General features: G+C 53.2%; 1 protein-coding gene across 1 annotated transcript; it reads right to left on the bottom strand.

Annotated features, from left to right (window-relative positions):
* Positions 1 to 457: 457 nt before the first annotated feature.
* Positions 458 to 27,515, bottom strand: CYTH4 (cytohesin 4). Its single transcript, XM_007941637.2, has 12 exons — positions 27,438 to 27,515; positions 25,025 to 25,089; positions 23,658 to 23,724; positions 21,872 to 21,990; positions 18,440 to 18,520; positions 16,357 to 16,469; positions 12,955 to 13,103; positions 4,754 to 4,865; positions 2,887 to 2,963; positions 2,608 to 2,679; positions 1,973 to 2,127; positions 458 to 530 (listed from the first exon to the last, which is right to left on the bottom strand). Exons 3-12 carry the CDS (start codon positions 23,718 to 23,720, stop codon positions 458 to 460), a joined length of 1,014 nt encoding a protein of 337 aa, XP_007939828.2. The 5' UTR covers positions 23,721 to 23,724; positions 25,025 to 25,089; positions 27,438 to 27,515.

Genomic DNA, 27,515 nt, shown 5'->3' with positions numbered 1-27,515 from the left:
GTGTATGAGAAGCCGTGCTCAGGCAGGGAGGACCAAGGCCCTGTTGAGGCCAGGGGAGGGGCAGGCAGAGATACCCACTCCCAGAGGAAGCAGGAAGCCTCCTTGAGAAGATAGGAAGTGCTCAGGGACCCCCAGGCCTCTCCTTCTTGCAAGACTGACAGCATTTCCAGGTGCAAGGAACCATTTTGCAGATGGGGAAACTGAGGCTCAAAGATACGTCAGGACGCCGGGCCCTGGAGCTGGTCTCCTTACCCTTTACCGTAGTGGCCTCAGGGCAAGGGGCAAAGAGGCCTCATTGCCAGACTCCAAGTCCCAAGGCTCCCACCCACTCTTCCTGCCCCATATCAGTTGGATGACGGGGTGATGGCATCTGCAGGCCAGGAAGCGGTGCACGGGGGGCTCGGAGGTGGGTCTCCAGGTGCTACAGGTCCCGGGGCTCCCAGGGTCCCCAGGAAGCTCAGTGCTTGCTGGCAATCTTCTTCTTTCGAGCAGAGATGAGGTCGTAGAAGGGCACGCGGGTGATGCTGGCACTGGAAGGAGAGTGGAGGAAGGACTTCAGGGCTCAGCTGGTGGTCACAAGGGCTCGTCTCTCTGGGGGTGTAACGAGGGGGGTGGGGCTCCCAGGGAGGAGTGCGCCTGCCCTGCTGCAGGGGGAGAGCCAGATAATGCCACAAGGATGGAGCCAGGCCAAGTCCAGCCTTGTACCCAGCCCAGTGTCCCAGGGGCAGGGCCAAAGCCAGTGTGACCTCAGATTGGAGGTGAGCGCCTTGGGAATTCTGCCCCAAAGGATCCCTAGAGCCCTCCTTTGGGTGCCCATCAGTGACTCTTGGAAGGAGGTAGGGGCCAGGAGGCCTGCTTGCTGCCCGGCCCTGCTGCTCATGGACTGTGGCCCTGGGCAAGTCCCGCCTTTCTCTGGGTCACAGTTTCTGAGTTTCTAAATGGGGAAATAAAACACATTGCTCTTTGTGGGTAACATCCAGCCTCAAGAGGGTGGACGTGACCATCCTGTGATGGAGGGTGGCTACTCTCTTCTCCTCTTTGCCTTATTTCAGACCCTCACGTCTCTCCTTTCACAGCCTGACTTGGCACTTTAGAGATGGCCCCTCCACTGTGGCTTCTCACCTGACCATAGCCCTGCCCTGTTTACCAGGCTGTGGCTCCCCATTGCCCCCAGGAGAAACCTAAGCTGGTCACCATGGCAACCAAGGCCTTGCTATCCTCTATAGCCTCATACCCCACTGCCCAGCCCCTGTACCACCTGGTCTGCCCTGACCCCACCCAGCCAGGGCTGCAGTGGCCAGGCTCCTACCCTGCCCGGCCTAGACTGCCTGGCCCCGGCTCTGCCCAGCCCTGAACTGTCAGGCTTCCACACTGCTAGGTCTGCATTGCCTAGCCTCCATGTTGCCCAGCGCCCACACTGCCCAGCCCTGGACTTCTCAGCCACACCCTGTCCAGGCTGCCCTAACCCCACACTGCCAGGCCTGGACTGACCCCACACTGTCAGGCCTGCACTGGCTGGCCCTGCCCAGCCCCCCACCATCCAGTACCCTCTCCTCAGGAATATGGGAACATTCCAGGAAGGCCCCGCACTGATCTGCCTACTTGTCTTTGCCTACATTGGTCCTTCACCGGGAAGAGCCTTCCCTCCACCTGTACCAGCTGCAGTCCTTGCCACCTTGGTTGCTGATGGTGACCAGAGTGCCATTTCCTGAGCACTCCCCAAGGCAAGCGCTCTGCAAAGAGCATTACATGCACCATCTTACATGGTTCCCCCAATAACTCCGTGGACTCGTGTCTCACTGTCCTGCGTCTGAGGCCTGTGCCGGGCCCAGAGGAGGTGCTCTCATGACACGGAGGGAAGGGATTTACACACCAGATAAGCTCCCTTCCAGGTAGGGAAACAGACCCCGTGAGAAGCAGGGGCTTCTGGAAGGTTGCAGCAGGCCCGTCCCCACTGCCCAGCTGCCCTCACCGTATGGCCTTGATCCACTGGTCCCGCTCCTCGGCGCTGGTGGCCGAGATCCGGTAGGACTCGTGTTTGCCTTCCACCACCTTGCCGTCCCCATCTGTCTTGCAGGCCTTTATCTTCTGGCCCCGGCAGCTGGGGTTGTAGAGCTCCAGGCAGAACTGGGGGAGGCAGTGGGTGAGGACGAGGCAGGGGTGGGGGGGGGTGGATGGCCTGCCCACCATGCCCTCTATGTGGCTCAGGGCTGCCTTCCTTCACCCTCCTGGAACCGTGGACCCTGGGGCAGGTCAGTGTCATCAAAAGGGTATGGTCTTAGTTGCTATGCAGACCCTGACTCTGACATTGGCTGGGTGACCTTGATAAGTCACTGCCCCTCTCTGAGCTTCAGTTTCCCCATATGTCCAATGGTTATTTTATGGAGAGTGATGGATAGGATGAGCCTGGCACACACTAAGTGCTCAGTGTGGCTGGTAGTAGCTGTTGCCCCTTTGTTTTCCAGAGAAAATGGGTCTCTTGGGGGCAGGGTGTGTCCTGCAGGGGAAGGGGAGATGGGGCCCTTATCTGAGCGTCTAGTCCTCTCTGAGCCTGTCTTAGGAAGTCCCCTAGTAGCTCTGGCCTCAGACCCCTGCCCCGACACTTACTGGCTTCTTGGGGTCATCCACCTTCTGCACTGAGAGGTTCTCAAGGGGTATGATCCCTCGTGGCTCCTTGTCCTGCAGGGGGAGTGGAGGGAAGGGCAAGGTCAGTACATGAAGCTTGGAGGTTAAGGGCGGGGCGGGAACTCATGGGGCTCCCCAAACCCATAGAGAGGTGGACCCATCTCCCCAGCCTCAGTCCAGCCCTGGAGTGTAGGGAGAGAGCCTTGGCTGGGAGGGCTAAGGCAGGGGTGAGGCTCAGAGGCTCAGGGGCCCCCAGCTCACAGTGGTGAACTCGAAGTAGTAGAGGCAGTTGTCGGTCAGGATGAACCAGCGCCGTTTCCACGTTTTCACTCGGCCCCCTGCGAGAGGCCCACAGGTGGTCAGCCAGGCCCTGCACCTCCCTGGGCCACCTCTTCCTCCCGGAAGAACGGGGCCCCAGATATTTTCTCCTGGGCCCCCTTCTGGGATTCTTACTCCTAGCCCACTACCGTTTCCCCGTCATCCATCCTTCTTCACTCAAAAACCTTAACAGCTACCATCACCCCCAGGCTCCCTTTGAGTTGCTTGACCCAGCATTCAAGCTTTCCTGCAGCTAAGCCCCAGAACAGCAACTAATTGTCCTCTCCATTTGCCTACCACTGTCACCATTGCCTCACCCTTAGGCCTGTCCCCTGCCTGATGCTAGTACTAGGCACTTTGTCTTTTATTAGCTTGGCGCTGGTTCTAGAGTTTTCCAACACATATTATTAAGCCTATAGCCACCTGCCAGGAGGGACCATCAGCATTCTCATTTTACAGATGAGGAAACAAGGCACAGAGAGGTTAATTTACATGTCCAAGAGTGCACAGCAGAGCTGAGATTTGAACCCCAGTGTCCTGGCTCCAGAGCCCAAGCTCTCAGCCATTTTGCTACACCTTTAACCCTCCCTGTGATTATCACCCCATTTCACAGTGGCAGAAACTGAGGCTGAGAAACCTAAGCACAGGCATATGGCAGAGGACCCAGGGCTGTGGGCTCCAGACGCCCCTCTCCTACCTGAATTGGGCTGAGGGCAGGTGGCTGGGGAGGGAGGGAGGCCAGCTGTCTGCAGGGGAGGAATCGTTGGGGAAGTGGGTATAGAGAGATGGAGGGCCCAGATGGGCATCTGGGGGTGTTGGGCAGGGCTGGCACAGTGCCAGGCACACTGGAAGTGCTGGAGGCCACCCAGGTGAGGCCTCTGCACCAATGTGTCCAACCTCACTTGCCTCCTAGGCTTTCAGGCGTGTGTATGGGGTAGGGGCAGATGGCCAGGGCCTGCAGTTTCCCTGTAAGACTCTGTAGCAGCCAAAGTACCCAGCACTGCAGCACCCACCCACAGCTCCTCTTGCAGCGCTGAGGCCCGGCTGCTGCTTCTGGGGGCAGGCCCTCCCTCCCCCAGGCATCTTGAGGGGAGGTTCCCCGTGAGCCACATCCTGCCACATGTCCTCCTCTCCTTCAGGGGTACCCAGCTTTCTGACCACCAACATCTGCCACTTGTTGTCTGTGTGGCCTCAGGCAGGTGCCCTAACCTCTCTGAGCCTTGGCTTCCTCAGAATGCCAACCAAAAGGCGGGGCTGAGCGAGGGGCCAGCACCTGCCTGCCTTTGTTGTTGTGTGCCTTTGAGTCGGACCCAACTCATAGCGACCCCTCCTTGGGTTTCCAAGGCATTATCACTACGGAAGTAGATTGCCCAACCTTCCTTCCAAGGAGCCTGCCTTTAGTAGGTCTTAGATGCTAGATCTGACCAAGACTCCTCAGTCTACCCCTCTGGGGAGAAAACCAGAATGGCGTTGATGTGTTTGTCTGTGGATCTGTCTGCCTCAGGTACCTGAACTTGGCCTTCCTCTCCTGCTACCTTTTCCCCATTCCCAGGACGGGAGGGTGGGGTGGGGCAGAGTGGAGCACTGGGGTCAGGAGACCTGGAGCTGATCTGATTCCACGCCAAGGCTGCATGTGAGTGTGTATGTGTGTGTGTGCAGGCATGTGCGTGTGAAATGTGTGTCAGTGCATGTGCTACCATGTGCTAGTGTGTGCTTGCATGTGTGTGTACGCATCGGCAAGAGTGTGCTGGTGTGTGTGTGCATCAACAGCTCACAGATGTGTGCCCGTAGGCGCCCGTTGGCCACTCACCCAGCTTCAGCAGCCAGCCCTCGCGGTCCGGGTTGAAGAAGGTGTGAGTGAGGTCATTGCCGTCATCCTCAGGGATGGAGAAGGGCTCACTTTTGATGCTGTCAAAGAGGTTCTGCCGAGAGAGGGAAGGGCGGGGCGGATCTGCTGCAATGCCTGTCCACCCTGTGTGGCCACGGGGAGGTCACTCCACCCTTGGGCAAACTCCTTCCTTTCCTGCTAGCTCATGGCTAGTTCCTGGATCTCCTCTGGTGAAACCCTCCCTGGTTCCCCAGGCCTACTTGGTGCCCCGACTCTTGCCGAGGTTGGCAATGCCCACCCTCCAGTCTCATACTTTCCCCCAGACCATGTTGGGCAGAGGGAGTGAGGGTCAGCCTCTCAGAGTGGCCACCCTGCTGCCCCGTGTAAATGCTTTGTCATGTTGGGACAAGAGCACTGGCCTTGGAATCAGACTGGTTAAAATTCCAGCTTAGTCACTCCATGGCTGTGTGACCCTGGGTAAGTCTCTCAATCTTTCTGAGCTGCTTTGCCCTCAGGTGAAAAATGAGAATACTGCTGATCTCCCAGGGTCCTGGGGGCAGTAACTGGACCTCGCTGGGGTCAGAAGCCCCTCCTTTTTCCCTAAGTCAAGGGGAAGGTGGTGAAGAGGGAGAACACCCCCTGCGCCACCCCACTCCCTTCACCCCGACCACCCAGAGCTGCTCTTTCAGGGCAGATGAATGAGCCCTGGATTGTCTCCCCTGTTTCTCGGAGTGTGGAGACAAGGACACTCTGGCTGGGACCAGCATTGCATACACATCCTTACCTGTGCACGTGTGTGCGCGCACACACACGCGTCTTACCTGTGCACACACACACACATGGGCTTCTTACCTGTGTGGCCACTGTATACACACATGCACACACACATACACACGTGCACATGCGCTTTTTATCTGTGTGGGTACGTGCACACACACTGCGCTTACTTGTGTGCACGTGCATACACACACATACACACATGTTCTGGGGTTCTTACCTGTGTGTACGCACACATACACACACACACACTCTAGGGGACAGCAGCCAGAGTTCAGATCTCCTTGGACAAAGCCCATGGGGTAAGGGCCCCTTATGGGTAGGCTCCCTCCTCTGCTTTGCAATAGCAGACTCCCACTGTGTCTCTGGGCGGGGCTTGTCCAGAGGAACTGCCAAGGAGAAAGGGGATTGGCTGCCTGGTGTAGCGAGGCCTGGGCAGAAGGAGAGACTCAGGGGTGGGGTGCTGACCTCAGCTCTCAAAGGCCCTTCTGCCAGGCAGAGGGAAATGGCCTGTTCTGGGTGGGCTCTGATTTCCAGGGTGGGCGAGGAGCTCCCTGGAGCCGACTTCAGTTCTCACTGGAGAATGTTCTAGCAGTTAGAGCTGCCGAAATTTGGAAGGAGTGACCTTGTAGGGTCATGAGCTCCTTGTCACTGGAGATATGCAAGCCAGGGCTGGGGACCTCCTTGTGGGTGAGCTGCCAACCAAGTGCTGTATATTCTGAAGCCCCATCACGATGACTGGGGTTCCATGAACAACCTGCCCAGATCTCCAAGTGTTTTGAAAAAGAGACTGAAAACCGCCTCAACTTACTGAAACCAGACATAATGGGGTATGTCCGTCAGTAAGATAATTCACCCATTTCCTTTGGTTGCAATGGTGTGTGCTTCTGTTCAGATAGTTTCCTGGAGATTTCGAAGTGAAAAATTCCACAAGTATTGTTTTATCCCCCAGATTTTAGAAATAGTGCTTGTTGGATTTTAAAGTCTATTTTGATCTGGGCGCTCAGGGGCGGGGTGAGGGCAGGCTGAAGTGGGCTTTCCTGGGCTTGATGGAGGTGGGACTCAGGCCTGGCTGTGGGGAGGAGGAGGGAGGGCCCAGTCCTTGGTCTACAGCCCCTAGAACAGTCGAGAAGCCCTCTTCCCCGCTCCTGCCAAGGCCCGGCAGAGCCCTGGGAATTCCCAGGTGGCACTTGCTGGCTGATTGAACAAGGACCTGCCACAGGAAGGGTCCCCGTCAGTGAAGCTGTCGGCATAGAAATATCTGGAAGCCTGAGGAGCCAGGCAGGGACAGACAGGGAGCCTTAGATCTCCATGAAACCCATCGTAGGGCTGGGCGGCTTCTTTAGTCCCCTTATCACCCCCCACAGAGAAAATAGCTCAGTTCACCCACATTTCCTGGATCTTGTAACACCAACCTCTCCCCTGTAAGAACACACCCCTGCATGCCCCCACCAAACCACTGGGCCCAGCTGTCTTCTCCGGCTAATGGATAAGATCAGAAACACAACAGCCCCCTTCCAGGGCTTCTGCTGGCCCCACATCCCTCCAGTCCCTTTCTTCCTTCAGCTTTTTTCTCCCCAACTTTGTCCAGATTACTCAAGGGGGCTGCTGACACCCTCTCCTCCAGTCTCCAGGAGTGGGCAAGTGCTCACTTTTGGCCAATCAGAGCATTTCATCCTATTGGCCTCAGGGTTGGCTCAGGGAGGGTCATATGGCCCCAGCCAGCCAATGAGCCTTAGTTCTGGGACTTTTTGTTTGAACTGCTGACAAAGAGGGCTACTAAGCAAGATGTGTGGATCATAACACATTGTGGGTAATATTGAGAAGAATGGGAATTCAGAACACTTCACTGTACTCATGAGGAACCTGTACATAGACCGGGAGGCTGTTGTTCAAACAGAACCAGGGGTTACTGCATGATTTAAAATCAGGAAGGGAGTGTGTCAGGGTTGTATCCTTTCCCCATACTTATTCAGTCTGTATGCTGAGCAAATGATCTGAGAGGCTGGACTATATGAAGAAGAATGTGGCATCAGGATTGGAGAATGCTCATTAACAACCTGAGCTACACAGATAACACAACTCTACTTGTTCAAAGTGAGGATGACTTGGAACACTTACTGATGAAGATTAAAGACTACAGTCTGCAGTATGAATTATAACTCAACATAAAGAAAAGAAAAATCCTCACAACTGGACCAATAAGCAGCATCATGATAAATGGAGAAAAGATTAAAGTTGTCAGAGACTTCATATTAGCTGGTTCTACAATCAACGTCAGTGGAAGCAGCAGTTAAGACATTGGACAAAGTATAGCACCAGGTAAATCTGCTACAAAAGACCTCTTTCAAGTGCTGAAGAGCAAAAATATCTCCTTGAAGACTAAGGTGCGCCTGACACAAGCCATGGTATTTTCAATCGCTTCATATGCATGTGAGAGCTAGACAATGAACAAGGAAGACTGAAGAAGAGTCAATGCTTTTGAGTTGTGGTCCTGGCGAAGAATGCTGAAGGTACCATGGACTGCCAGAAGAACTAACAAATCTGTCCTGGATGAAGTGCAGCTGGAATGCTCCTTGGAAGCTAGAATGGCCAGACTTCATCTCACCTACTTTGGTCATGTTGTTAGAAGGGACCACTCCCTGGAGAAGGATGTCATGTTTGGTAAGATGGAGGGTTGATGAAGGAGGGGAAGGCCTTCAACAAGATGGATAGACATGGTTGCTGCAGCAAAGGGCTCAAGTATAGTAGGGTTTGGGAGGCTGGCACAGGACCAGGCAGTGTTTCATTCTATTGTATATAAGGTCGCCCTGAGTCAGAGATGACTTGATGCCACATAACAACAACAACAACAACAACAACAACAACAAAGCAAGATGAGTGTGTGGAGCTGCCTGGGTCATCTCTGCCATCACTGGGGAGAGCCTGCGTAAGAAGGAACCCAACATGGGAGAAAGGGGAACCGAATGCTGATGTCACTGAACGCCTGTGTCTAGCTGAGCCTGAAGTCAAATTAATCCTTGATCTTCTCAGTCACGGGAGCTGAGAATCTCCTAGCCAGGAAGTTGTTAGAAGTTAGGAAAAACAGCCAAGTCCTCTGTCCCTAAATCTCACCCTCTAGTTTCTGCAGAGAGAAGAACTCCAGAGTCAGATAGCTGTGGGTTCAAATCTAGACTCCACAGAGACAACTCTGAACTCAATTTCCTGAGCTGTAAACCGGGGAATGTACTGCTGCCTAAGCTTGTCAGGGGTACTTAGAACTGTGACAGTACACAGTCAGTTCTGGAAATTGGCTGCTCTCACCATATTAAGGTTATGTCTACAGCACTTTGCCTGGAGTCCCTGGATGGTGCAAATGGTTAAACCCTCGGCTGTCAATCCAAAAGTCGGAGGTTTGAGTCCATCCAGAGGGGAAGACAGACCTGGTGATGTAATTCTGAAAAACCAGCCCTTGAAATCCCATGGAGGACAGCTCTACTCTGGCACGTGTGCGGTCACCATGAGTCGGAACTGACTCGATGGCAACTGGTTTGGCAACTGGTCCCTTCCTGGGGACCAGAGGCACATATGGCACAAAACAGCCAGTTAAAATCACAAAGTCTTGGAGTCTCCCCACTCCAAGTCCTGGGGGAGTTTCCCAGGGTTCGAGGCTCCCTGTTAGGTTTCACTCACAACATGTCCTCCTTATATCTTTTCTGGTCAATCAGCCACAGTAGTGACCAGTTGTGAGTCCCAGATGGCATCAGATGGGATCCTGAACCTCTGTTGTCTCAGTAGCAGGGAGGACCTAGGACTGTGATAGGAGCTGGCTCCAGGGGTCCTGTCACTGAGGCCACTGCCTGGGCTGGGCCAGGTGCTCTGACCCTGCAATTCTTGGGGCCAGGTGGACTCACAAGTTTCCTTGTGGGGACATTGTGTGTATGTGCACACATTGTGTGTGTGTGTTGTATGCGTGGGGGAGCAGGGGGCAATGATGGGGTCCTGGAAGCCCGATCATCCTCCTGCCTTTGACACTCTCTCAGGGATGTCAGCTGAAGCAGTCTGAGCTGTAAACCAATGGGAGGCTTGGAAAAGGACTCAGGAGTCCGGCTGCCAACAGTAGAATGCACCCTGGGCTGGACGGCTGTTTCCCTGCCCGGGCCTCAGTTTCCCCACCTGTAATGGGAGAGGGTGGAGATCCCCTCCTCCATTCTTGTCCTGTCTCCTTCCCTTCTCCCAGCCAGTCCCTCTCCCGCTCTCTCAAGGTGAGCAGGTCCTCTCTCAGCATTTTTCATGTCCCTACCAGGTGCCAAGCTCCCCCTCCTGCTTTATTTCAGCTTCTTGGGAGAACAATGGGAGGTCAGTGTCATTAAGGAAAGGAAACTGAGGCTACCGTCCAAGGTCACATAGCCTTAAAGGCAGAACTGGGATTTGATCTGCCTTCCACCTGCTTGTCCCCTGACTCCCACTGGGCACCCTGGTGGTCTGTGTGCCCTTGGGTTGACCTCTCTTTAGGTATTGTATCTGTGGAAATCTGATTTTCGGAAACTGGCCATTCAAGAACGTTATGCTGTTGGCAGGGCCCGAGCTAGGGTTGCTCCATGGAGAGCCCGTCACAAAGTGGCAAACTTTGAACACCTGACTGTGTTGGGAGAGCTGAGTCCTTGCTTTACACGAGGGGAAAATGAGGCCTGGTGGGAGTGGGCAAGACTGCCCCCCAATCTATATGTGGAAGCTTTGAACGGCAAGATCCAAGCCTGTGTGGTCCTCATTGACCATGCCCTGGAAAACTTCTGGCTTACTTAGCCACTCTAACGATCAGCCACTTGGCTAAGTACTTGACATTTCTCCACTAATCCTATGAGCTGGGGGCTCAGAGAGGTCAAGCCACTTAACCAATACCACACAGCACCAAAGTAGTGTCTTTAGGACTCGGATGGGGTTCTGCCTCCAGTGTTCTTTTTCTTCCCCCTACCAGGTAAGTTTGGTTTGGTGGTTTTTGACCAGGTAGGTGCCTAAGGAACTCTGGTGGTGTGGTGTCCAAGGCATTTGACTGCTAACCAGAAGGCTGGTGGTTCAAATCCACCAGCCACTCCTCAGAAGGAAGATTGGGACATCTACTTCCATAGAGATACTGCCTTGAAAACCCAAGGAGGGGTCGCTATGAGTTGAAATGACTTGAGGACAGTGACTTTGGTTTTGGTGACCAGGTGCCTAAGGAGTTCTGGTGGCATAGTGCCTAAGGCATTTATTTGACTGCTAACCAGAAGGCTGGCAGTTCAAACCCACCAGCCATTCCTCGGAAGGAAGACTGGGCAATCTACTCCTGTAAAGATTTACTGCCTCAGAAAACCAAGGAGGGAACCAACTCGAAGACAGTGAGCTTGCTATTTTTCTGGTTTACCAGGTGCCTGCCTCTCCTGGCTGCCAAAGAGGACCTCCCAGGCAGAATGGGAAGCTAAATGGAGACAATGGAGCAAAAGCCCTGGGAGAATAAAGACACAGGCTCTATGCAAATACAGAACATTGCTATCATCAAAAGGCTTGAATTGGGAAAAATACCTAAGGAGGGAGGAGCTGAAGCAGGCTCATGGGGGTGGGGTGGGGTGCTGAGGGCAACAATGTGGGCCCATGGGGAGGCTGCAGATGTAATTAAGTTGTTACACCGGATGGGGGCCCACTCTGCCTCCAGGAGCACAATTGAGAACTCTCACCAATCCTCTCATGCCTCTTGCCTCTCAGGTGCTTGGCTAAGTGCTGTGCTTCTTATTAATTATCCCTGATAGTGACATAAGCCACCATTTATGTATTTGGCAGAGACCATGCCCTTTGCGTTATTTTTTAATTGCTACCCACAGCTGTTGTGTGACGCAGGTGTTATTCCCCTCCCCTCCATTTTCCTTACTGAGGGAATGGCAGCTTGGAGAGGATGAGTCAGGGCCAAGGTCACCTAGCAGGCACATGGGGGAGACAGGATTTGGCCTGAGAGGTTCCCTCCCCCACACCAGTGATGAACTTTCTCCTCTAGCCATCAAGTCAGCTGGTGGGCTAGGGGTATGGTAGTTCTCAAATCCAAGGACCAGCAGGATCATTGAGACCCGAGTTCCAGCCCAGACTTCTGAGGCAGGAGGTGGATAGAGGGCTAAGCTGGAAGGATAGGCTTCATGCCCCCTCTTCCTATCCCTGACCCTGGAGGGCACTAGTCCTTGAAATGTCACTTCCTGTTTGCTCCACCTGGCTCCCAATCTCTCACTCCCCCACCTCCCCTTTTTTTTAAACACTGTTCTCAGCTCTGTGAAGTGGGAAACCAGCAGACCCTGAGGCTAGCATTTGGAGACCTGGTCCTCTGGCCCCATCCACACTACCCATCACTGTTCACAGTATCCACACCCCAGCCACCTCACTGGATCCCCACCCCCTACCTCCCACCCAGGCCTGGGTTCTGGCAGCTTCCGTTTTTTCAGGATGTTCTTTCTCTTCTGGAAAAATTCCTATTCAACTGGCAAAACCCAGTTCAAATGTCACCTCCTCTGTGGAGTCCTCTAGGAGGCTACCTTTCCTCTGCCCCCGGGAGAATTCTAGCAGTCCTCAGTGTCTCCATGGCTGTGTTCTGTGGTCAGCACGGCATGACTCATGAAGGACTTGTTAGTCACATAGTTGTCATCTCCCCACCAGACCCTAAACTTGGGCAGAACAGGGGCTGTGGTTAATTTATCCTTGGGTGTAGTAGGGTGGGGGAGGGTTTGATGGTGGAGACATCAGGCCTGGGTTCTGCTTGCCTCTGCCAACGGCTGTCTCCTATTCTCCAAAACGACCTGAGCACAGACTTTGAGGACTTTGAGCTGATGCACTAAGAGACTTGGGTGGTCCACCTCAGCACATGCCCTTCTTGGAGTGGTCTATGTCTTCTTGGAGTGGTCTATCTCAGCACATGCTCTTCTTGGAGTGGTCTTTCTCAGCACAGGCCCTCTCTGAGTGCTCTATCTCAGGATGGTCCCTTCTTGGAGTGGTCTATCTCATGAGGTGACTCGTTTGGGTGGCCTGGGTCAGAGTAGTCTGTCTTAGCACAGGTTACCTCTCTAACTGGTCTATCTCAGCACAGGCCCTCTCTGAGTGCTCTATCTTGGGATGGTCCATTCTTGGAGTGGTCTATCCCAAGAGGAACCTTTCTTGCATGGCCCATGTCAGAGTGGTCTATCTCAGCACAGGCCCTCTCTGAGTGGTCTGTCTCAGCACATGCCCTTCTTGCAGTGGGCTGTCTCTTCTTGGAGTGGTCTATGTCAGCACAGACTCCCTCTGTGAGTGGTCTAACTCAGCACAGGCCCTCTCTGAGTGGTCTACCTCAGAGGAGCCCCTCTTGGGCCATCTATCTGAGACAGCCCTCCTCGGATGCCAGGGCCTGGCTGGCTGGGCAGCAGCCCTCTTACCCATAGCAGCTCCTCGGGCAGGTCACTGCCATCATTGATGCCCCGGTTCATGGACACAAAACGCTCGAAGGGCGGCCTGTCCCGGACGTTGGGGTTGTGGAGGCTGGTGTTAAGCATGATGATGGAGAAGGACAGGACGTAGCAGGTGTCTGCAAGATGGGACGGTGGTCGTCACACTCCTCTCCTTGGCCCTGATCCCTCAAGGAAGAATTTGCTGTCCCTGCCCTGCCTCGGAGTCCTGAAGGTCCACCCCACCCTCCCGACTTGGTGCTCCAGGCTCAGCCTCAACTCCCGTTCTTTCCTGAGCTCCTCCCCCTGTCCCCAAACTTCAGCAGTCACGTTCTGAGCCCCTCAGTGCCCTCCCACCCTGTGCCTTGGCTCCCACTGGGTTCCTGCCCAGCGTGCCCGCCCTTCTCTTTTCTACCTATTCAAACTCTCTCCTTCAGCCCCAGCACAGCCCTCCTCCCGCAGAGAGCCCTCCCAGCCCCCTGCCCACTCTGTTCTCTGCCTCCTTGGAACTTGGAGAACACTTTATTGTTGGCAAGGCTCTTCAGGGTTCAATCACATGCTGCTTTGTAATCCTGCTGCCTGTGGGCTCGTGGGACAAGCTCTGGCTCCATTATTCAGACTTTCACGTGTTTGGAAGCAAGACTGGGCTGCCAGCGCTGGAGGGAGGTGACTACTGCTCTGGGTCTTTAGTGGCACATTGAGGCCGGAGCCCAGAGCCAGGGAGTCCAACTGTGTCCCCAGCTCTCCCATTGACCTTGAGGAACTGACTTCCCTGAGTCTCAGGTTTGTTTATCTCTGAAGCAGCTTCATGTTCTAGGATGTCTATGATTCTACCCGGATAACAGTGGCACCTAGTGTTACCGACACTTGTCCTGAGCTAAACTCTTTATACCCCAGGACAACCCTGTACGGCAAGCTCTGTTATTGTCATCATTAACTGCCAGAGTTGGCCTGACTCCTGGCGACCCCCGCACAATGGGATCAGTGCACTGTGGTCCATAGGGCTTTCATTGGCTGGCTTTTTTTTTTTTTTTTTTTAATAAAGCTTTTCTTCCTAGTCCATCTTAGTCTGAAACCTATTCAGCTTCATAGCAACAGGCAAGCTTCCACTGACAGATGGGTGGTGGCTGCATGGGAGGTACAGTGGCTGGGAATCAAACCCAGGGCGAGAACGCCACCACTGCATCTCTGTCCCCTTCAGGTACTATTTCTACCCTCATTGTACAGATGAGCCAACTGAGGCAGGGGGTTGAGTTTTTTTTTTTTTTGCACCAGGTCACAAAATTAAGAAATAATTAGACTGTGATTCAAATCTGGTGCTCTGAAAATAGTTCCCTTCTTGCCTACAAATATTTATTGAGCATGTGCTATGTGCTGGGAATGAGGGATTTATTAATGAATAAATCTGACATGGTCCCTGTCCTGGTGGGGCATTTAGGTTTGTGGAGCTGACAGGTCATAAACACACACTAAATCAACGTGTAACTAACTACAAAGCAGGGCAGTGCTCTATGGGGAGAGAGCAAGGGGCAGGGAGAGAGCACAAGGCAGGGAGAGCATGCAGGCTGAGGAGGAGGAAGTCCTGTGACTGAGGCCTGAGAACAGATGATGAAGTGAGGAAGGGCATTCCAGGTGAAGGGAACAGCCTGTGCAAAAGCCCTGAAGTGGAAAACCATCTTGTATTTGTGGAGGAACCAGGGGGTGAAGGAGCTCTGGTGGTGTCGTGGTTAAGGCGCTTGCTGGTAATCAAAAGATTGGTAGTTTGAACCTACCAGCTGCTTCATGGGAGAAAGATGAGGCAGTCTGCTTCCATAAAGTTTTACAGCCTTGGAAACCCTGTGGGGGTCACTGTGAGTCAGAATTGACTCGATGGCAGTGAGTTTGGTTTTATTCTTTTGAATGTGCTTGGAGCAGGATAGAGTAGAGGCTGAGGAAATGAGGGTGGAGAGGCAGCCGGGCTGCTGGGAGCTTTGTTGGGGGCCAGAGTCCTTGCTGGGGGACACAAGGCTGTCCCCCATGGAGGCTGTAATGCTGTCCTACTTTGCTGCATCCCCTGGCACTGCCAGGGTGAGCACCATCAGTACATGGTGCTGGGTGGGAGAGTAGGGCCCAGAAGGGAGAGGTGGTGGCCCAGGCCCACCTCTAGGTGGTTAGGGGCCTACAGGACCAGCTCCACACTTGAGAGTTCTGCAAGGGTGGGTTCTCAGACACCTTGGTCACCCTCCATGCCCAGTGCCCAGCACAGGAGCTGGTCTAGAAGGGCGTTCAGGGACGTCAGGGGAACTGATGTGGGAGCTGTGGATGCTCTGGAAGGTGGTCAGACTGGAGTGTGTCATGTGTTGAGTGAAGGGAGGTAAGGGCTGGGGAAGGGTGTGGGGCTCAGGGTCACTGTCTCTGAGTCTCTGAAGGACTCATGTATGGAAGCTCCGAGGAGGCACATTCAGTTCTTTAGGCTCTTTGTAAAGTAGTGAGCTCCCCATCACTGGAGGGAACCAAGTCAAGGTCAGCTTGTAGAAACGTGAGGGGCATTCAAGCGCTGGGCAGGGGGAAGATCCTAGTCTTGAGATGGTGAATCTATGAGCAAAGTGGTTAATACTATGGGTTTTGGAGTCGGCCAGAGCAGAGTTTGACTTTGGGGCCCACCACTTTTTGGCTGTGCGTCCTTGGACAAGCCACTTCACCTCTCTGTCTCTGTTCTACTCTGCAAGAATGGATAAGAATAATAGTGACCTCATAGAGTTGATACAGGGAGTAAATGGCTTTGTAGGGGCCAAGCAGTTAGCACACAGTACAGTGGCCAATAAACAGAGTTGGCGATTGTTGTTAGTGTAACTTTAGAGGCAAACAGACCTCTCTCTCACCCTGTCCTCTGAGCGTCTCTGCAGGGACATCTGATCAACCGTGGGGGTGGTTATGGAGGAAACCTTGGAGACTGACCTTTGTCAGTCTTTCATTCTCCCTTTCCCCTACACCTTCCTCAGGCTGTGTCATGCTTCTGAGACTTTGATCACACTGAAGATCCTGCCAAAAAAGACTCTCTTCCCTTGACCTCCTAGAGAGCTCCTATTCATCCTTCAAAGCCCTGTTCAGACCCCACTTCCTCTGGGAAGCCGTCCTGGACCTGCTGACTGCCCCGCCCCCACCCTCAGGCAGGGCTGGTCACCCCTTATTGGCATGGCTGCTGCTGCTGCCCCAGCACCCTGGGCCATCCTCTCCCACAGACTACACCCTGCAGAGGGGCTGGTATGGAAGTGATGCCCAGCCAGGACTCTGGAAGGAATATGGGCCTCCAGGGCCTCAGTGCGTGGGGCAGCCTGGTGCCTTGGCAGGCAGAACAGAGGCTGGCTGTGCTGAAGGGGTTCCGAGTCCCAGGTCCCACCCTGCGCCTGGCACCTGTGGACTGGAAGACGCCCGGGTTGCAGAGGCAGTATCGGGTGGCGAAGGTCTCCATCATCCGGTCGATCTTCTGGGCCTCTCCCGGCAGCCGGAAGCTCCATAGAAACTGCCTTGAGGAAGAACAGGGCTGTGGGCAGCAGGGTGGGTGGGGGCTTTTGGTGGACCCCAACCAGGCTCTGCCTCTCCCAGGCACAGAATCTCTTTCCCACCTAGGGGAGAGTCTGGACCTGTGTCCAGGCTTGTGGGAGGGTTCAGTAGGATTTGTACATGAGGGCACCAAGCACGGAGTACAGATGCAAGAAGTGTCCGTTCTTTCAGATTTCCAGAGCTGAGTGAGCCCTCTTCTCTGCACACACACATCTTAGCACTGTTCGCGGCCCAGGCCCACCTCAGCGGACGAGGAAGCCGCTGTCTGTCCCAGGTGTGCTGGCTCACCTAGCCTGGCCGCTCAGCTCTGGGCCTAAGCTGCCCTTCAGCTCTGGAAGCCAGTGACTCCCACAGCTTCCAGCTCAGTTCCCTGAGGGCATGGACTGTGCCTGCTCCTCTCTCATCTCCTGGGGGCCAAGCGAAGGCCTGAGCACCCTAGAACTGCTGAATAAACTCTTGTTGAATGCATGAGTGAGTGAATTAATGAAAGAACATGGGAGGCCCCCAAGCCACCTCTCCTTATCCATTAAAGAGCTTAAGAGTTGGAGGAAAAGTCACACTGCCTGGATGGTGATGGCTTCTTCCTTCTTAGTCTAGCATACTCCTACTCATCCTTCAAAGCCCAATTCAAATGCCCCTTCTTGGGGCATCATCACCATTGCTACCATCATCATCAGCAACCACACTAAGCACTTAACCATGGGCTCGTTCTAAGTACTTTCTCTTGTAGTCATCACAACCCTATGAGATGGGTACTATTGTCATCCCTCCTTTACAGATGAGGGAACTGAGACACAAAGAGGGTTTCTTGTGTGACTTGACCAAGGTCACACAGGGCATGAGTGGCTGTGGTAGTTAAGGTTATGTGTCAGCTTGGCTGGGCCTGCGTTTGAGTGGCTGGGCAGCTGGATGTAGTTATTCCCCATGATGAGACTGGTAATCAACCCCACGGTGGAATCTACTGTGAGCAGCTGAGTAGTTGCTTTAGGGATGTGGTCTTCTCTAAGGAGAAGCTCTTGGGAATGGTCATTAGCTTTTTGGCACGCTTGAACCCTGGGTGTAGCCAAGTCATTGTTCAGCAGCTTGCCATGCTCTGCCAATCTTGGGACTTTTTCTGGACTTGAGTCAGTGGCCTGCCATGTTGTTTGGTAACATCGGGACTGTGCCTTTTTTACTTGTCGACCTTGGGCTTGTCATTCTCAGTAGCCAGTAGCTGTCTGAGTGAAGAAAAGCCTCTCACTTCAGTGGGCTGGGACCAGGAGACAGAGCTGAAGCCTAAGGTTGAGGGACTTTCCACCCAGCCCCTAGAGACTGGCACTTTGAAGTCAGACTTCTAGCTACCAAAATTGTAAGACAATGAACTCCTGCTCCTAAAGCCGTCCACCTGTGGTTTCTGTCAGAGCAGCACTGGTGGTAACCAAAACAGTGGCAGAGCTCAGCAGTCAGGCTCCAGAGTTTGAGTTCCTAACCTATGCACTGCACTACTTCCCGTAGTTGTAAAAATAGGAACAGCAACAGTAATGTCCTCATTAGAAAATAATAAGTAGTAAGTGCAATATGAATTAAGTTGTAGCAATAAAATAAGTAAAACAAGCACTAATCCAAAAAGGAATAGTTCTGGGAGTAATAATAGTGGTGTAGGGATGATTGTATGTGCTTATAATGGGTAAATGTGTTTATAATAAAAACAGTAGTGGTGTAACGGGCCAGGCCCTGGCCCAGGTGGTCTGCAGGGGTGATCTCGCCTCGCCCTTACTCCACCTACAAGGCAGGTGCTTTCCCTGCCCCCTCTTTCCCCCTGACCCTTTGTTTGTGCCCAACCCTACCCCACAGTGTTAGCCCTGTGCATAGCGATCCCCTCAAGCCCCCCAGGCTGTGCCACCCTTGAGGGCTGGGCCCCTGCCCCCTCCCCTCTGTCTCCTGGGTTGCTCACCTGAGGGCCTGGACGAGGTTGAGGTTGGCGAACTCGTGGCAGTCCACAAAGGCCTGGAGGACCTGCAGGTTGACAGGGTCCCTGGGAAGAGGAAGAGAGAGGCTGCTTTGTGCTCTGTCCCTTTGGGGTGGGACACCCTTGGAATTTGCTGGCACCTACCTCCTGGAGGGGGGAGCAGGGAGGAGGGGGAGAACAGGAGTGATGTCTGCTCTTTGGGGGTCCAGCCACCACGTGCTCACATCTGTCTGTTCTGCACTTCACAGCGCTGCGTGCACACACATATATCCTCCTTCATGTGTGCAGACCCCCACCTACCCAGGACTGCTCACCGGAACTGGTCTGGCCCAGGCAGGAGCACTGCCTTTGGAGTCATTCTTCCCTGAATTCAAACCCTTCCCCTGTTACTTCCTACCTGGGTGACTCCACTTAAGCCACTTGGCCTCCCCAAACCCCCACCTCCTTCTCTGTAAAATGGAAACAACCAGGGCTACCCCCTTGTCCTCCCACTCCCCGCTTCTAAGCCAGGAAGGGCACTCCTCTTGCCACCTGCACTTCCTGCTCACCCAGGGAGAAGGATGGGTCCGCTGAGAGCCTGGGAGAAGGGTTACTGACTCCCTGGCCCAGCCCTGCCCATAGCGAGACATGCCTGCCCCCTGCTCTGCCTGGGAGATAGGCTTATTCAGGGCAGAAGAACAGGAAGCACAAGTGGTCCAGGGCGGCTGGGCCAGGCTCCAGTCCTTCAGCAGGAACAAAGGAAGATCTGGCCAGATGCTCCTCTCCCCTCCGCTACCACCATTGAGGCCCAGGCCACCAGCATCGCTCACTGGGTGGCTGCAATGGCCTCCTCTCTGGTCTCCCTGCTTTGTCCTTGTTGCCTGTAGAACCCACACCTCACCAAGCAGCCAGACCAGTCCTGCCCAGAACCTTCCATGGCTCCTCAGTGACATCACTAGGGAGGTGTGGGGGGTATGGACCACACCAGGTGATGCTTTCAGAGGGAGAAACACCAAAATGACTGTCTACAAAATTTTTGTTCTGTGTTTCAGCAGGAATTGATGATTTTTAATAAAAATATCCCTGTAGTTAGCTTACATGTATCACTACACCTATGAGGCTAAAACTCTACACTAATTTTCTTTTTGAACCTTCTAAGGAGCTCTGGTAGCGTAGTGGCTAAGGCACTTGACTGCAAACCAGAAGGCTGGTGGTTCGAACCCACCAGCCACTCCACGGAAGGAAGATAGAGCAATCTACTTCCATAGTGATACTGCCTTGGAAACCCAAGGAGAGGTCGCTATGAGTTGGGTCTGACTCGACAGCACATAACAACAACAATGAACTTGGATCAGACCTGTCATTGTTACCTAATTACAATGAGTCTTTGAGTCACGTGGTTTTGTAGCCCACACTACTGTTTCCGTTGCTGCTAATGTTTTAATAGTTGCCGATTTTGTCAAATTTTTCTACTGTTTTAGCTACAGTATTATGGTAATTAGTATCTGTGAACCTGTATCAATAACTTATTTTTTTGAGAATGAAGTAGTAATTAAAGGGAAAAAAAGTTGGAAACCAAACTCACTGCTGTGGAGTCGGATCCAACTCATAGTGACCCCTCCTTGGGTTTCTGAGGCGGTATCACTTACTTACGAGAAGTGACTGGTGGGTTTGAACCACCAGCCTTTTGGTTAGCAGTCAAATGCTTTAGGCATTATGCCACCAGAGCTCCACTAAAGGAAAAGAAGAAGAAAAATAAAAAAAGGCTTTTGCTCAGTTACAAATAATGTTGTGATTCAATGTACAAAATTTCACAAAACAATTTTCTTTTAGTATTCACATATAATCTGAGGCATACTACATTAAGCAATTTTGCAACTGCTATTCTATGACTAAAATTGATAATAAACATTACTAAGGATTCTGTAGGGTCTGGTACTGGAGGAAGTCCATGGAGCTGGGGGTGAAACCATGAGTTATCATGCTGGGTGACACCAACCCTAGTAGTGACACGGTGAATCCCCACTCTATCTCCCCTCCTTCTTTCCTCCCTCACTCCATCTGGTGTGTCCTGGGTATGTGCCAGCCTCTGGGCCTTTGCACTGGCTGTTCCTCTGCCTGGAACACTCATCCTCCGTCAGCCACGTGGCTTCCCGCCTCACCTCCTGTACATTTCAGTCAAACACCATCTTCTCCATGAGACCTTTCTTGTCCACAGCCCCCTGCTTCATTTTTTTTAAAAATCCCATCAAACCCAAATCACAATTAATAATAATAATAATAAACATCCACAGAAGCTATAGTTTTCTAACACCTTTTATGCATTATGGGATCTGTCTTCTTGACGGTATGGGCCTTCCCAAGGATAAGAGTTTGTTTGTCTCTTGTTCATTGGTGCCAATCCAGGGCTTAGGACAGTCCCTGGCACACAGCAGATATGAAAAAAATATGTACGTGTTGAATGAATGAGTGAATGGAGGAAGGAATGAATGGAGAAAGGCAGGCTGGCTTTGGTTCAGAATTTGGAAAGGGGTGACCAGTTAGTTCCCTCAGGCCCCAAGAGTTATGATTTTCCTGACATCATTCCAGAAGGTTGGCGGTTCAAACCCACTAGCCACTCTGTGGAAGGAAGACTGGGCAATCCACTTCCATAAGGATTTACCACCTTGGAAACCCAAAGGGGATCACTATGAGTTGGAATCAATTTGATGGCAGTGAGTTTGTTTTTGGGGAACATCATTCCCTCCCTCACCTACACACACACACACACACACACACACACCCCACATGCCTACCTACGTCTATTGTTGTTGTTATTTGCCATCGAGTTGGACCCGACTCATAGCGACCCCTCCTTGGGTTTCCAAGGCAGTATCACTACAGCAGATTCCCTGCCTCCCTCTTTTCCTTCTTTGTAATTTATGTTTTGTTTTTGAGAATGCAACTATATTTACCACATGTTATTCACATGTTGAGAATATACACAGCAGGCACACACAGAAGTTCAAGTTTTTCCATGTACAATTCGGCGACATTAATAATGTTCACCAAGTTATGCAACCATTTGCACCCTCCTTTTCCGAGTTGCTTCTCCCTCATTAACATAACTCACTGCCCCCTGAGATCCCTATCTAATCTTTCAGTTGCAGTTGTCAACTTATTCCAATGAGATAGATCTTAAAAGACCGTTAAGTCAGACATTCTTGGCTAGCGAAGCTAAACTATTATTTGGTGTTAAGAAGACTTCAGGGGATATTTCTGGTGTAAGGTTTAAAGATTATCTCAGGGCAATAGTTTCGGGGGTTCATCCAGCTTGCATGGCTCCAGAAAGTCTGGATTCCACAGGAATTTGAAATTCTGTCCTATACTTTCCTCCTTTTGATCAGGATTCTTGTATGAAATAGGCCCTGCTTCTTCTTAAGGCTCTTTCGTTCTTACCTCTCCCCCAAGTAGACACCTATGGTTGTCTTGTTGAGGCCTTCGCCTTTGTAGAGAAACCGGGCGATGTCCTGGACGTCAGGCGTCAGTAGCTTGTGTTCAATGAGGTACTGGATGCCCTGTAGGAGGGACACAGAACTGGTGAGCAGCCCCTGCACAGCAGCTGGCCTGGCAGGAAGAAGGGAGGAGCCCATGGGGTCAGAGCCCACAGCCTGTTCTGGGAAGCTGTGTCCTTTAATAGAAGCATCTTAGAAGTTGCTTTTGCAAGGTGATGAGTTCCCTGTCACTGGAGGTGTGCAAGCAAAGGTAGCGTTCCTACATTAAACTAGGCTCATGCCAGGTACTCCCCTTTAGCCTGACATTCTTTGATGGCATGCGTCAGTGAGTCTATTAATTGATAATTTTAAGATTCAGTGATTCAGGCGTTCCTTTTATCTTCGTAAAATTTATATTATTTTAAAATAATACTTCATTTTTTTCACACAAGTAATCTATGTCCATTGTATAAAAATTAGTAAAAAACCAGCTGAATCAAAAGGGGAGGCAATTGCCCAAATCCCACCCCTTGGAGAGAGACTGTCTCTCATTGCGGGGACATGTCTTTCCTTCTACGTGGAAACGGGAGCAGAGCTGCTGGCACCTTGAAACCTGCTCTTATGATCTGACAGCATCACCAAAGTCTGTCCCCACCACCCAGGCACTGGGGCCCAGTCATTCTAATGTTAGGAGCTTGAGAGGCTGGTCTCACATCCTTGTTCCCTTTAGAGAGGAGGCTGCTGGAAGGTGGGGGCAGGGCTGGAGGGCCCTGAGTGACAGGCTGAGGATGAGCTGGGAACCTTTAGCAACTGTGGACCTTTAGCACGTTTAGCAGGTGAGGACCCATGAGTGTGTAGACGAATGGCCCTCATGTGGATAAGGGGTGTCTGAGGGTCTGTGGCTTGGGACGGGGTGCTGTGGGTCTGTGATGGGCAGGGGAAGCCCCGCCTTCTAACCAGAGCGGTAAGTTTCCAGCGACCCCAGTGTGGCTGGCTGTGTTGACACCACTTCTGAGTATCCAGCATGTGGCTTCCTCTTGTCTCCAACTAGAGGAAATGGAGCCTGGCTGCCACCTCGCTGGGTGAAGGGTGGGTTGGCCTGTTCACAGGCTGTGGGGTAAGGGCAGAGGCGGGCAGACTGGTAGCTGAGCCCTGAGCCCACATGATTCCCACCAGTGGAGGGGACACAGGAGGGCTCTATAGGACTGGTCCCCAGCCTTAAAACCCATCCTGGAGACTGAACCCCAGAATCTAAGGGCTTCAATGTTCAGAGAGGAAGAGGTAGAGGTCCTGAGAGGGCCAGGGACTTGACTACGTTCTGGTGGCGTAGTACCTAAGGCATTTGACTGCTAACCAGAAGGCTCGTGGTTCAAACCCACCAGCCACTCCTCAGAAGGAGGATTGGGCAATCTACCTCTGTAGAGATACTGCCTCAGAAACCCAAGGAGGGGTCACTATGAGTCAAATCGACTCGATGGCAGTGACTTTTTTTTTTTTTTAAATGGACACCATAGACTCACCCCAACCTCCTGTTCCCACCTCTTCTCTGGGGATGCTGTGCTGTGGAGAGCAGACTGAGCCCCTTGCCTCTGACTGGCCATGCAGCCTGGTGGACCTCAGTTTCCTCATCTGGAAAGTGAACTACTGTATCAACTGAGGGGACCAAGAGGAGGCTGTGAAAGTACCCAGCATGCAACTGCCTCCAGCCCTGGCTCAGGCCCCGCCTCTGGCCCGGGCCCTGCTCTGCCTACCTTGCTGGGGTCCATGTTGAATTTCTTGCGTCCGATGCACAGCTCCTTCTTCTTCTGGGCCATCCGGCTGTGGACACAAGGATGTCAGCCGGGATCGCCCTAGGACCCCCAGTATGGCCCCTTCCTGCCCCAAGAGGCCTCCAAGTGGGGCGCCCAGGCCCTGCATTGGAAGCACCCGGGAGAGCATGAAAAATGCTGAGTCTGGAACTCTCCCCAGAGCTATAATCAGACTCTTCTGGGCGGACCCAGCACCGGATTTTCACCTGCACAGATACTGCCCTGGGGCCCAGAGAGCATTTGGATGTGTCTTGAGCTTGGAGTGGGGGCAAGATAATGGGGAGGCCTGGTGAAAGCATAGCTTTGAAGCCAGACTCATGTGTGTAGCTCCCGGCTCCACCATTTACTGGCTGAGTGACTCTGGACCTCAGTTTCCTCATCTGTGAAATGGGAACAAGCCCAGCTCCTGCCTCACAGCATTGTTGGGAGGTGAAAGTCCTGAAAACAGCTGGTAGTAGGTGTTTCGTGTTATGTTATTGTTGCTGGGGTCAGGATAGGGAATGTGGGGACATATGTCATAGGTGTGTGTGTGTGTGTGTGTGTGTGCGCGCCAGGGGGAAGAAAGGGGGGCATCAGAGGCATAGAAGAGCTGAGGGATGGTAGGGGTGGGTGGGTATGAAAAGGTTTCTTGGGACCACAGATGTGGGACAGCACCAGGGGGGTTGTGTGTGTGTGGGTCATTGCACAAATGGGGAAACTGAGGCCCAGGGAGGGGAAGGGATCAGCCCAGGTCCTGAAGCCTTTGAGCCTTCCCATGTGAGGGGCAGGGTGCCTGCTCCCTGTGGGTGGGCAGGGCGGCCCAGACTGCCCACTTACTGTTACTGTGTGCTATGGGGTCGATTCCGACTCACAGCAACTCTAGACTGAACAGAGCAGAACTGGCCCATATGTTGCCTAGACTGTAATGTTTACACCATGCAGGTTGCCAAGACTTTCCCTCATGGAGCAGCTGGTCACTAGGGCTCCTTCTGCTCCCAGTAGACGCTGGCTTTCCTTGTCAGTCCTGCGGCTGAGCTTGCCTTCCAGTGATTGGTCAGGGGCTGGGCCAAGGGGTGGTGTGGGGAGACTTTGGGTGGAGGGGGTGGGAGAGTGGGCTTGTCTCTCAAGAAAGTGGGGCTGCGTGAGCATCAGGACCAGCTTACAGGGATGGAGCCACGGGGCTGTCCGTTCCTGCCTGCAGCTGCTGCCTCCTCCTCCAGAGCTGATCCCCGATTTCACCGGGACTCAGGACCCCTGCTTACTTGTGGGGCATGATATCCTTGGTCAGTGACAGAGGGCTTCCTGGGGTCCCTGCCCACCTGGCTGCTCACCTCTCCTCTGCACTTTCGAAGCAGTCGATCTGGGCAAACACGTCAGCTATCTCGTCCTTCAGCTTCTGTGGGGTGGCAGGAGGCCCGCCGGAGAGGGCCAGTCAAGGGGTGTAGGCTGGGGAAGGGGCTGCATCTACTCCCACCCCCTGGCGTGACCCCCAAACAGCCTCTCTCCCCGACCTCTGTCCTGAACCCTCAGCCTGAGGGACCCTCCCCTGACAGACCCTCCCTCTCCTGTCTCCTTCCCTTCTCACACTGCCAAAGATCCAAGCAAACTCGTTCCTCATGGACTCCTGTCTAGGGAGTGCGCTGTCCCGAAGTGGGCTTACCCTCAAGCTCCCCAGCCCCATACCCCACACCTTGGGATTCTACCTCAGAAACCTCTCCCCCTCCCTTTCCAATCCCATCCCAACAAACACTTCTTCACTCACTTGCCATCTTTCTGAAGCAAGTGAGTTAAATCGAGTCAATGGCAGTGAGTTTGGTTTTTTTTTTTTTCCAGTGGACACCATAGACTCACCCCAACCCCTGCTCCCACCTCTTTTCTGGGGATGCCGTGCTGTGGAGAACGGACAGAGCCCCTTGCCACTGACTGGCCATGCAGCCCAGTGGGCCTCGGTTTCCTCATCTGGAAAGTGGGCTGAAGCACAGGTTGGAGTCTACCCTTGCCCTGTGTGTACTCCGTCTATGGCTCCCTACTGCCTCTCCATCAGGAGCACAGATGCTTGCCTATGGTAGGCCCCAGGTCCCCTCTGATTTCCCTCCATTCATCCATTCATTCTTTAGCTCAGCATTTACCAAGTGCCGGGTGCTGTGGGTTTGCCAGGGCACTAGGCAGCACAGCCTCTTCTGGTGGAATTTACAGAAGAGGAAACTGAGGCTCTGAGAGGTGAACTGATGAGCCCAGCATCTGGCCCTGCTCTGCTCCAAGCCTGTTTGTCTTGGCTCCTCCCTCATCCTGCCAATAACTATCACAGGGCAGACTGGGAGAGCTGGCAGGTCGTCTGGAACCTCCCTGTAGGGCAGCGGCAGGAGCACCCAGCACTCCCACCCTGGATCTGTGGGATGCTGGCATGGGGGTGGTGTGGGGCCTCTCCTGAGACCCAGGGCCAATGAGGAGCCCGACAGGCTGTATCTGACCTTGGTCAGCTCCTGTCTGTGTGATCTTGGCTGAGTCACTGAGTGGCTTCTCCATAAATAAAATGGGGTTCACTGTGTCTTGTTGGACTGGAGATATAGTGATGGGTGAGACCCCATGGAGCTCATAGTCCAGTGGGGCTGGGATGGCACTGGTGGTCATGGGGCAGTTGAAACTGTGTGTGTGTGAGAGAGAGTAATTGTGTGTGTGAGTGTGTGTGTGTGAAGGGGGTCACTGCAGCACTTAGGATGGTCAGGGTGGCCTCACTGAGGAGGTGATAGTTGAGCTGGGAATGAAATAAAGAGAAGAACTGGCCATAAGGAGAGCTGGGGGAAGAGTCACAGGCCGAGGAGATGCAAGTGCCAAGGTCCAGTGGCAGGACTGAGCCTGGCCTGTGCCAGGGAGGGGCCAGGGCCTGTTTCAGAGGCTGTTGCCAAGCAGATGCACCCACATCCCAGAACCTGACTGGTGAGTGGCAAGTCTGGGCACGTGCTGGGTCTAAATATTCAGGAGGAGGAAGCTGAAGCCCAGCGTGGGGATGAGATGTGCTGGAGGCCACACAGCTGAGACTGGAACCTGCCATACGACGAAGTGTGTAAAGCCCAGGTAGGTACGTGGTAGGTGCTTAACTGGGACTCCCTTCTTCCCTCTACTGGTTCAGCTGGCTCGCTCTGGGTCCTGGCAGCCCGGGAGTGGGGAGTCCCCCCTCTGCGTTTGTGTTGTGTTTGTGAGCGTGTGTGTGGTCAAGAGTGTGTGTCAGGACAAATGTGTGTGTGAGCGTGTGTGTGGATGTGAGCATGAGTTTGTGTGTGTGTGTGGTCTGAGGGTGTGTTAGCATTAACATGTGCTTGTGAGTGTGTGAGCCTGTGTGTGGATATGAGCGTGAGTGTGTGAGCTTGTAAGCATGTGTGTGGATGTGAGCATGAATGTGTGAGCATGTGTGTGACCTGAGGGTGTGTCAACATGAACACATGCTTGTGAGTATGTGTGTGGATATGAGCATGTGTGTGTGTGAGAGTGTGTGTGGCCTGAGGAGGTGTCAGTGCAAACACATGCATGTGCATGTGTGTGGATGTGAGCATGAATGTGTGAGCATGTGTGTGACCTGAGGGTGTGTCAACATGAACACATGCTTGTGAGTATGTGTGTGGATATGAGCATGTGTGTGTGTGAGAGTGTGTGTGGCCTGAGGAGGTGTCAGTGCAAACACATGCATGTGCATGTGTGTGGATGTGAGCATGTGGTGTGCGTGTGAGTGTGTGCATGTGCCCGCACCTGGATGTCCTCCAGAAGCTGCTTCCGGTGCCATTTGATCCGCTGTAGCTCCTCTGTCTCCCCACTGCTCAGCTCCAC

Source organism: Orycteropus afer, unplaced genomic scaffold (assembly GCF_000298275.1).
Source record: "Orycteropus afer afer isolate SDZICR_OR568_19922 unplaced genomic scaffold, OryAfe1.0 scaffold00083, whole genome shotgun sequence".
Classification (NCBI taxonomy): Eukaryota; Metazoa; Chordata; class Mammalia; order Tubulidentata; family Orycteropodidae; genus Orycteropus; species Orycteropus afer.
This window is presented reverse-complemented; position numbering and strand designations above follow the sequence as displayed.